General features: G+C 60.4%; 1 protein-coding gene across 1 annotated transcript; it reads right to left on the bottom strand.

The window, feature by feature from the left end:
• Positions 1–43: 43 nt before the first annotated feature.
• NRGN (neurogranin) lies at positions 44–9,679 on the bottom strand. The gene is made up of 3 exons (XM_084274848.1): positions 9,606–9,679; positions 6,412–6,618; positions 44–168 (listed from the first exon to the last, which is right to left on the bottom strand). The coding sequence occupies exons 1-2, from the start codon at positions 9,618–9,620 to the stop codon at positions 6,412–6,414; spliced, it is 222 nt and encodes a 73-aa protein (XP_084130974.1). The 5' UTR covers positions 9,621–9,679; the 3' UTR covers positions 44–168.
• Positions 9,680–11,165: the final 1,486 nt, after the last annotated feature.

Below are 11,165 nucleotides of genomic sequence, written 5' to 3'. Positions count from 1 at the left end.
TTGGGGAGGGGGGGTGCTGGGGCTGGGGGTGGGGGCAGCCAGGGGCTGGGCCCGGCTGGGGGGAGGCCCCGGGGGGCGCATGCGGGGGGGCAAAGCGGGGGCTCCTGGGCCTCGGCGGTCGGCGGGGGGTCGGCGGCGATGGGGGGGCTGGGGAGCGCCTGGCGGCCTCTGCAAGCAAGGAGAGAGCCGTCAGCACTGCGCCTGGCCCTGTCCTGTCCTGTCCCCTGCCCTGTCCCCTGCCCCTTCCTCTGCCTCTGTCCCCCGTCCTGTCCCCTTTTCCTGCCCCTTCCCCTCTCCTGTCCCCTGCCCCTTCCTCTGTCCCTTCCCCGTCCCCTGTCCTGCCCCTGTCCCTGTCCCTTCCCCTGTTCCTGCCTCCTCTCCTGCACCTGCCCTGTCCCAGCCCCTATCCCTGTCCCCTTCCCCTGTCCTGTCCTCTGCCCCTTTCCCTGTACCTGCCCCTTCCCCTGTCCCTGTCCCCAGTCCCTGCCCCTTTCCCTGCCCCTTCCCCTGCCAGATCTCCTGTCCCCGTCTTGTCCCAGCCCCTTCCCCTGCCCCTCTCCCCTGTCCTGTCCCCTGCCCCTTTCCCTGTACCTGCCCCTGTCCCTTCCCCTGCCCTGTCCTGTCCCCTGTCCTGCCTCTGTCCCCTGTCTTGTCCCCTTCCCCTGCCCCTTCCCCTGTCCTGTCCCCTGTCCCTTCCCCTGCCCCTTTCCCTTCCCCTGCCCCTTCCTCTGTCCCTTCCCCTTCCCTTGCCCTTCTCCTGTCCCCCATCCTGCCCCTGTCCCTTTCCCTGTCCCTGTCCCCTGCCCCCTCTCCTGCCCCTGTCCTGGCCCTGGCCCTGCCCTGTCCCAGCCCCTATCCCTGTCCACTCCCCTGTCCTGTCCTCTGCCCCTTCCCCTGTCCTGCCCCTGTCCCCAGTCCTTGTCCCTTCCCCTGCCCCTTCCCCTTCCAGTTCTCCTGCCCCCGTCTTGCCCCAGCCCCAGCCCCTGTCCTGTCCCTGTCCCCTGCCCCTGCCCTGTCCCCTGACCCCTGGCCCTGTCCTGTCCCCTGTCCCCTGTCCCTTCCTCCGTCCCTTCCCCTTCCCCTGGCCCTGTCCTGTCCCTGCCCCTGCCCTGTCCCTGTCCTTTCCCCTGTCCCCTGTCCTCCCCCTGTCCTGTCCCTGTCCCTTCCCCTGTCCTCCCCCTGTCCTGTCCCCTGTCCCCTGTCCTGTCCCTTCCCCTGTCCCCGTTCCCGCTCCTGTTCCCGCACCCCGGCCCTGCCCTCTTCGCACCCTGCCCACGCCCCCGGCAGCTCGCACCCTCGCCATGCCCCCCCCGCCCTGTCCCCCCCCCCTGCCCCTGCCCCCCCTCCCCCTGCCCTACTTGCAGCCCGCCCGCTCCCTCCCCCCCGCCCCCTCACCCGGGCCAGGGGCAGGGGAGGGGGGGGACACCCAGCCTGGCCCCCCCCAGCCGCAGAGGACACCAGTGGGATGGGGTGCACCCAGCTCCCCCCACACAAGCCCACCCAGCCCACCTAACGAGGCAGCCCTAATGAGCCTCCTGGCCCTAACGAGCCTCCTGGCCCTAACGAGCCTCCTGGCCCTAAGGGGGTCCGCAGCAGCCCCCCCAAATCCCACCCGCACCCCAGCTGCACCCTCTCCCTGTAGCATCCTGGTTAAATTCCAACTGCTTTCCCCCCTGCACCCCCAGTTTCCTCCCCCCCCCCCCCCAGCATTCCCACTGAATCCCTCTGGCATTCCCAGTTTACTCCCGTTGCATCCCCACTGAATTCCCACTGTGCCCACCCTAAATCCCAGTCGCATCCTCACCAGAACCCTGCTGCATCTCCAGTGCATCCTCATTGAATTCCATCTGCTTCCCCTTTGCATCCCCATTGCATCCCCAGTTCATCCCCACTGCATCCCCAGGTCATCCCCAGTTCATCCCCGCTGCATCCCCAGTTCATCCCCAGTTCATCCCCATTGCATCCCCACTGCATTCCCCAGTTCATCCCTGCTGCATCCCCAGCTCATCCCTGGTTCATCCCCACTGCATCCCCAGTTAATCCCCAGTTCATCCCCACTGCATTCCCCAGTTCATCCCTGCTGCATCCCCAGCTCATCCCTGCTGCATCCCCAGTTTATCCCCACTGCATCCCCAGTTAATCCCCAGTTCATCCCCACAGCATCCCCAGTTCATCCCCACTGCGTCCCCAGTTAATCCCCAGTTCATGCCCACTGCACCCCCAGTTCTTTCCCACTGCATCCTCAGTAAATGCCTGTTGCACCCCCAGTTCATCCCCACTGCATCCCCAGTTCATCCTCAGTTTGCCCCCACTGCATCCTCACTGAATCCCTGCTGCATCCCCAGTCCATCCCCGTTGCACCCCCAGTTCATTCTCGCTGCACTCCCAGTTCATCCTCATTGCATCCCCAGTTTATTCTCACTGCATTCCCAGTTCACACCCACTGCATCCCCAGTTCATCCCTGCTGCATCCTCACCGCATTCCCAGTTCATCCCAGCTGCACCCCCCCAGCTGCACCCCCAGTTCATCCCCACTGCACCCCCAGTTCATCCCCAGTTCATCCCAGCTGCAACCCCAGTCCATCCCAGGTGTACCCCCAGTTCATCCCCAGTTCATCCCAGCTGCAACCCCAGTCCATCCCAGGTGCACCCCCAGTTCAGCCCCAGTTCATCCCCATTGCATCCCCACTGCATTCCCAGTTCATCCCAGCTGCACCCCCAGTTCATCCCCACTGCATCCCCAGTTCACCCTCACTGCATCTCCATTGCACCCCCAGTCCATCCCCATTGCATCCCCAGTTCATCCCCATTGCACCCCCAGTCCATCCCCATTGCATCCCCAGTCCATCCCCTTTGCATCCCCAGTTCATCCCATTTGTGTTCCCCAGTCCACCCCCAGTTCATCCCCAGTCCATCCCCACTGCATCCCCAGTTCATGCCCAGTTCATCCCATTTGCATTCCCCAGTCCATCCCCAGTTCATCCCCAGTCCATCCCCTTTGCATTCCCCAGTCCATCCCCAGTTCATCCCCAGTCCATCCCCATTGCATCCCCAGTCCATCCCCACTGCATCCCCAGTCCATCCCCAGTTCATCCCCAGTCCATCCCCATTGCATCCCCAGTCCATCCCCAGCTCATCCCCAGTCCATCCCCACTGCATCCCCAGTTCATTTCCATTTGCATTCCCCAGTCCATCCCCAGTCCATCCCCAGTCCATCCCCTTTGCATCCCCAGTTCATCCCATTTGTGTTCCCCAGTCCACCCCCAGTTCATCCCCAGTCCATCCCCATTTCATCCTCACTGCATCTCCATTGCACACCCAGTCCATCCCCATTGCATCCCCAGTTCACCCCCATTGCACCCCCAGTCCATCCCCATTGCATCCCCAGTTCATCCCCATTGCACCCCCAGTCCATCCCCATTGCATCCCCAGTCCATCCCCTTTGCATCCCCAGTTCATCCCATTTGTGTTCCCCAGTCCACCCCCAGTTCATCCCCAGTCCATCCCCACTGCATCCCCAGTTCATGCCCAGTTCATCCCATTTGCATTCCCCAGTCCATCCCCAGTTCATCCCCAGTCCATCCCCTTTGCATTCCCCAGTCCATCCCCAGTTCATCCCCAGTCCATCCCCATTGCATCCCCAGTCCATCCCCACTGCATCCCCAGTCCATCCCCACTGCATCCCCAGTTCATCCCATTTGCATTCCCCAGTCCATCCCCAGTTCATCCCCAGTCCATCCCCATTGCATCCCCAGTCCATCCCCAGCTCATCCCCAGTCCATCCCCACTGCATCCCCAGTTCATTTCCATTTGCATTCCCCAGTCCATCCCCAGTCCATCCCCAGTCCATCCCCTTTGCATCCCCAGTTCATCCCATTTGTGTTCCCCAGTCCACCCCCAGTTCATCCCCAGTCCATCCCCACTGCATCCCCAGTTCATCCCCAGTCCATCCCCAGTCCATCCCCACTGCATCCCCAGTCCATCCCCACTGCATCCCCAGTTCATGCCCAGTTCATCCCATTTGCATTCCCCAGTCCATCCCCAGTAAACACCCGTTACACTCCCAGTTCATTTCCAGTGCACCCCCAGCTCACCCCGCTTCATGCCCACCCCATCCCCGTCCCATCCCCGTCCCATCCCCCCAACCTCCCTCCACACCCCCCCCCACACCCCCCCACCACGTGGCTGAGCGGCAGCGCGCCCTCCCTCCTCCCTCCCTCCCCTAACCCCAACCCACCCGGGTCCGCTCCCCTCTCCCCACTGCCAGGGGCAGGGGGGGGGACACAACCACCTCCCCCCCCAGCCCCACCACCACCCGTGGGGGGGGCTCGGGTCCCACTGGGCACCGTGGGCGCTTTTTAAATTCCCCTTTTCCTGCCAGGAGACTGTGACACAGGCTTTTAAAAATAGCCTGTGCTGCGGCGAGGCGCTCGGGGTGGTGTTGCTAAGGGAGAAACGCGATTCAAATCTAGGGCTGCGCCTCCCCAGCCTGACTACTACGGCGCCTTCCCAAAATTAGGGCAGGCTGAGGGGGGGGGGGTGTATGGGGGGGGTGCCTGTCTCCTTCCCTGTGCCCTTTCACCTCCTGGGATGAAGGATGTTGGGGGGCAGCATCCTTATTAACACATCCCCCTTCCTTCTAACCCTAAATGATGTGATTTGGGGGAGAGAAAGGGGTAGGATAAAGGATCCAAGGGGTCCTGGGGTGGGTGGTGGGGTGGGGGTATGTGTGTGTGAGGGGTGCCTGTCTCCTTCCCTGTGCCCTTTCACCTCCTGGGATGAAGGATGCTGGGGGGCAGCATCCTTATTAATACCCCCCCCCCCCTTTCCTTCTAGCCCTAAGTGATGTGATTTTAGGGAGAGGAAGGGGTAGGAGAAAGGATCCAAGAGGTCCTGGGGGTGGTGGGGTAGGGGTGTGTGTTGGGGGGGTTGCCTGTCTCCCTCCCTGTGCCCTTTCACCTCCTGGGATGAAGGATGCTGGGGGGCAGCACCCTTATTAACACACACCCCCTTCCTTCTAGCCCTAAGTGATGTGATTTTGGAGAGAAGGGGCAGGATAAAGGGTCCAAGGGGGCCTGGGGTGGTGAGGTGGGGGGATATGTGTGTGTGGGGGGTGGCTGTCTCCCTTCCTGTGCCCTTTCACCTCCTGGGATGAAGGATGCTGGGGGGCAGCATCCTTATTAACACATCCCCCTTCCTTCTAACCCTAAATGATGTGATTTGGGGGAGAGAAAGGGGTAGGATAAAGGATCCAAGGGGTCCCGGGGTGGGGGTGTGTGTGTAGGGGGTGGGGGGGGACGCCTGTCTCCCTCCCTGTGCCCTTTCACCTCCTGGGATGAAGGATGCTGGGGGGGGCAGCATCCTTATTAACACACACCCCCTTCTAGCCCTAAATGATGTGATTTGGGGGAGAGGAAGGGGTAGGATAAAGGGTCCAAGGGGTCCTGAGGTGTGTGTAGGGGGTGGGGGTATGTGTGTGGGGGGTGCCTGTCTCCCTCCCTGTGCCCTTTCACCTCCTGGGATGAAGGATGCTGGGGGGGCAGCATCCTTATTAATAACCCCCCCCCCTTTCCTTCAAGCCCTAAATGATGTGATTTGGGGGGAGAGAAAGGGGTAGGATAAAGGGTCCAAGGGGGCCAGGGGTGTGTGGGGGGCGGGAGGCGTGGGGGGTGGGAAGTTGTCTCCCTCCCTGTGCCCTTTCACCTCCTGGGATGAAGGATGCTGGGGGGGGGGGGGGGCAGCATCCTTATTACACACACCCCCTTTCCTTCTAGCTCTAAGTGATGTGATTTTGGAGAGAAGAAGGGGCAGGATAAAGGGTCCAAGGGGTCCTGGGGTGGGTGGGTGTGGGGGTATGTGTGTGTGTGGGGTGCCTGTCTCCCTCCCTGTGCCCTTTCACCTCCCGGGATAAAGGATGCTGGAGGGGCAGCACCCTTATTAACACACCCCCCTTCCTTTTAGCCCTAAGTGATGTGATTTGGGGGAGAGGAAAGGGTAGGATAAAGGATCCAAGGGGTCCCAGGGTGTGTGGGTGGGGGAGGTGGCTGTCTCCCTCCCTGTGCCCTTTCACCTCCTGGGATGAAGGATGCTGGGGGGCAGCACCCTTATTAAAACACCCCCTTTCCTTCTAACCCTAAATGATGTGATTTGGGGGAGAGAAAGGGGTAGGATAAAGGGTGCAAGGGGTCCCGGGGTGTGTGGGTGGTGGTGAGGTGAGGGGTAGCCTTTCTCCCTCCCTGTGCCCTTTCACCTCCTGGGATGAAGGATGCTGGGGGTGGGGGGGGGGCAGCACCCTTATTAACACACCCCCCTTCCTTCTAGCCCTAAGTGATGTGATTTTGGAGAGAAGAAGGGGCAGGATAAAGGGTCCAAGGGGTCCGGGGGGTGTGTGTTGGGGGGGGGTGGGGGTACCTAGTCGCCGTTGCGCAGGTCGCCACCGCGGGTGCTGTTGGCGCACTCGGTGTCCTTGGTTTTCCGGTCGATCTCCCCCCCTTTGATCTTCTTGCGGGTCATGTGGCCGCGGAAACTGGCCTGGATCTTGGCAGCCGCCGCGTTGGCGTCGGGATCGTCCAAGGGGATATCCAGGATGTCCTCGTCCAGTTTCGTGCAGGCTCCCTCCTGGCAGAGGCAACGAGAGGGTTAAGGCAGGTGGGCATCCCCCAAAAAAAAGCCATATCCCCCCCTCCACCACCCCCTATTAAATGACCCCCCCATTAAATCAGGTCCTAAATGAGCCCCCGTGGTAACAATGAGGCTCCTGTGCTAAAAATCAGGGGTCTGGGCTAAAAATGAGGCTCCTTTGCTGGTGATGCTTCACTCTCCCCACACTCATCCCTAAATCCACCCCCCTCCCTACCACCTGTCTGTGATCCCTCCACTCCCTGAGGGTTGTGATACAGGGAGAGGAGCATCCATGGGTTGTGAGGGTTTTTGGGGGTCAGTCTGTGTTGGTTGTGCCTCAGTTTCCCCTTCCCTTGCAGCCTGTTGCATCCCACTGCATCCCATCCTCGGGACTGTGGCTGGAAACACTGGGAGATTTGGGAAGGAAGGATGGGGAAGGGGTGTGTGTGTGTGGAGGGGGGATAGAAAAGCATCCCTCCTCCCAAGGATTATTCACTGCAGCCCACCCCCCTCCTGCTGCAGCCCAGTGCAGAGGTCAGGGAGTGGGGAGGGGAGGGGGGAATCAAGTGAGGTGGGAACAGGCTGGTGCTGGATGCTCTGCCATCGCCCCAGGAATGCTCAAAGGAGGGGTTATTCCTTGCTGGGAGGGGGGTTAATTGGAAGCTGGAGGGTTTTTGGGGGGTGGGAAGGAGGATGCTCTTCCCCCTCCCCCTGCCCTGGAGTGTGTCACGGCTCCTGTAAAGTTCCTCGGGTTGTTTCACTGCCAGGCAAGGGGAGGGCAGCAAAGGAGCAGCAAAAGGGCTGAAGTGACAGGTCTGAGGTGGAACTGAGACGTCCAGGGTGGAAAGGTTAGAGCCAAGGCTGGAAATCCTATATCCAGGGCAGGAATTCTATATCCAGGAGCAGAAACCCTATATCCAAGGGAGAAATCTTATATCCAGGAGGAGAAATCCTATATCCAAGGGAGAAATCCTATAGCCAGGGGGAGAAATCCTATATCCAAGGGAGAAATCCTATAGCCGAGGGCAGAAATCCTATATCCAAGGGAGAAATCCTATAGCTGGGGCAGAAATCTTATAGCCAGGGGGAGAAATCCTATATTTAGGGGAGAAATCCCATATCCAGGGGGAGAAAACGTATATTTAGGGAAGAAATCCTATATTCAGGAGCAGAAATCCTATATCCAGGGGAAGAAATCTTATATCCAGGGGAAGAAAACGTATATTTAGGGGAGAAATCCTATAGCTCGGGGCAGAAATCCGATATCCAAGGGGAGAAATCCTATAGCTGGGGTAGAAATCCTATATCCAGGGGGAGAAAACCTATATTTAGGGGAGAAATCCTATGGCTTGGGGCAGAAATCCTATATTTAGGGGAGAAATCCCATATCCAGGGGCAGAAATACTATATCCAAGGGAGAAATCCTATATCTATGGGCAGAAATCCTATATCCAGGGGCATAAAACCTATATTTAGGGGAGAAATCCTATAGCTTGGGACAGAAATCCTATATCCAGGGTGAGAAATCCTATAGCCGGGGGCAGAAATACTATATCCAAGGGAGAAATCCTATATCCATGGGCAGAAATCCTATATCCAGGGGCAGAAAACCTATATTTAGGGGAGAAATCCTGTAGCTTGGGGCAGAAATCCTACATCCAGGGGGAGAAATCCTATAGCCGGGGGCAGAAATACTATATCCAAGGGAGAAATCCTATATCCATGGGCAGAAATCCTATATCCAGAGGTAGAAATCCTACATCCAGTGGAGAAATCCTGTATCCAGGAGCAGAAATCCTATATTTAGGGGAGAAATCCTATAGCCAATGGCAGAAATCCTATATCCAGGGTGAGAAATCCTATAGCCAGGGGAGAAACCCTACATCCAGGTGGGGGAAACATATATCCAGGGGAGAAATGCCATATGGATGGAGGCAAACCTATAGAAGGGAGGGACATAACCTATATCTGGAGGAGAAATCCTATATCCAGGGGAGAAACCCTCAAAATCAGGGGAGAAACCCCTATATCCAGAGGGATCTTATAGACAGAGGGGTGGAATCCTGTGTGGGGAGGGGGATAAATCCCCTATCCAGGGTGAGCTGGAGGCACCCATGGGTGCTGCTGGCTGAGTAGGGTGGGGGGAAAGGGGGAGAAGGGGGAAAGAGGGGGGGAAAGTGAGGGGATGGGGAGGAAAAGGGGGAGACAGGGAGGAAAAGGGGGGGATAGGGAGGAAAAGGGGAGGGGGACAGGGAGGAAAAGGGGGGACACACACGTGGCTTCTGCTGGCTGGAGGTGAGGGCAGAGGGGGCAGCCCCCCGACTCACCCCTGTATCCAGCAGCATCGCCCCAATCCCGAGCAGAGAGGAATTTTAGGGGGGTGGGGGGGTGGAAAAGTAGGACCAACCCCCCCATCTTCCTCCTCTTCCTCCTCTTCCTCCCCAGATTTGGGGATGAGGGGGGCACTTCCCTGCCCGGGATGTTGGACAGATCCTAAACTGGTGTGAAATGGAAAGGGGTGGGTGTGGGGGGGGGGTTGTTTGGGGTGGGGGGGGTTGTTTAGGGTGGGGGGAGCTGTTTAGGGTGGGGGGGCTGTTTAGGGTGGGGGGGACATGGGCCAGGGAGTGGGGTGGTGGGGTTGGGGGGGGGTGCAGCAGTGCTGAGTGGGAGGGGGGGAACCACACACAGAGTTGACCAAGCTCCTGGGTGCAGCACCCTATTTGCAACCCCCCCACCCATCATCCCCCCCTTAAATCCCCCTTGGCTGCCCCTGTACCCCCAATTCTAAGGTGGGGGGGGGGGGGATACACACACACACCCCCCCCCCAAGCCTGGGGAGAACAATAAATGGGATGTAGGAAAGCCAGAGGCTGGGGGATGAAGGGGGGGGGGGGGGGGGGGAGGAAAAGGGGGTGAAGGGGGGGAAAAAGGGGGTGAAGTGGGGGGGAAAAGGGGGTGAAGTGGGGGGGAAAGGCACAACCTACATTGCAGCAGTCCATGGTGGAGGAGGGGTGGGCGGGCAGGCAGCAGGCGAGGGGGCTCCGGCAAGGTCTGGCTTCCCGGCGGCTCTCCCAGCGCAGGTGGGAAGTTGAGCGGAGCCGCTTGCCTACGTAATGCGCATCCCCCTCCGGGCGAGCCTATCAGCCCTACACCCCTGCCAGGGTGGGTTTTGGGATGGGGAGGGGGGCTGAGGGCTTGAAGGAGGGGGGGGGAAGGTGGGAAATGAAGTGTGTTTCTAGGTTTGGTTGGGTTTTTTTGCGCTTTCCCAAGCCTCCCCCGGGTTGGTTTGGCAGCCTCAAGCTCCCCATCCCCAGGCTTAAAGGAGCCGGAGTTCCACGGAGTTCCACGAGGAGGGGATGCACCCAGACATTTAGGGGTGGGGGGTGTTAAAGTGGGGGGGGTCTTCACCCTCAGTGTGGTTGCAGAGGGTGAAACCCGCAGTGATTTATTTGGGGAGGGGGATGGAGAGGGGTGTGGGGTGGGTGGGTAGGGGGCAAAGCCCACAGGGGTGCTGGAGAAGGTGGGGGGAGGGTTGGTTTTTTTGGAAGGGGGGGGGTGTGGGGAAGCTTCACGACCTATTTAGGGCTTGGTCCCACGGCGAGGTGAGGATGAGGATGGAGAGGAAGGGGGGATATGGTGGGATGCAGCATCCCTGGGGTGATGCGGGCTGCACGCAGAGGAAAGGTGAGGGATGGGGGGGGGGGGGCTCTGCTTTTGGGGTTTGGGAGCTCCCTGCTCACAGCAGCACCCAAAGCCCTGAATTTGGGGGGTTTCTGGGCAGCTCAAGCAATCCCACCTGGTTTGGCATCCCCCGGTGGTACCCACAGACCCCACTCCCACCCTTGGACCACGTCAAGGGGCTGTTAGGGTGAGACCCCCAGGAAAGAGGGGAGACCTCCAGGGCGCTGTGGGGGGCTGCAGCCCACAGCCCCCCTCGTCGCCCGCCTCGCTCGCCTCTAATCTGGGTTTGGGGGTTGCTAAGCAACCGCACAAGTCGCCCGTGGGCTCTGCGCGCCGGTGCCAGCGCTGGCCGGCCCCCGAAATGCAGCCTGTGTCCCCCCCCCATCCCCCAGCCAGGCACCCCCCGGGCGGCAGAGGGACCCTACGGGCTCTCCCTGGGCCGGGCTGGCTCCTGGGGCTGTGTCCTGCCCGGGCTCTGCTGGCACCAGCTCGTTGCCAGCACCGGCACCGGCGGCATCCCCATCCCACCGACACCACCGGCTCCACCGCTGGCACTGCCACCCCCAGCCCTGCCACTGTCCCCACCCTGTCCCCATCACCTCCACTGCCCTCTCCATCCCCATCCCTAGCACCATCGTCTTTGATCCCTGTCCCTGTCCCCTCCATCCCCACCCTCATCCCAGTCCCCATCCCTCTCCCCATCACCCTCATCCCCATTCCTGTCCCCATCCCCAGCACCTTTGAACCCTGTCCCTGTCCCCCCCATCCTCACCCTCATCCCTGTCCCCATCCCTGTCCCCATCACCCTCATCCCCATTCCTGTTCCCATCCCCATCATCTTTGGTCCCTGTCCATGTCCCCCC

The sequence above is a fragment of the Gallinula chloropus genome (genome assembly GCF_964237585.1).
Source record: "Gallinula chloropus genome assembly, chromosome: 24".
In the NCBI taxonomy this organism is placed as follows: Eukaryota; Metazoa; Chordata; class Aves; order Gruiformes; family Rallidae; genus Gallinula; species Gallinula chloropus.
The sequence above is the reverse complement of the archived record's forward strand: the minus strand, read 5'-3'. Positions and strand labels throughout refer to the sequence as shown.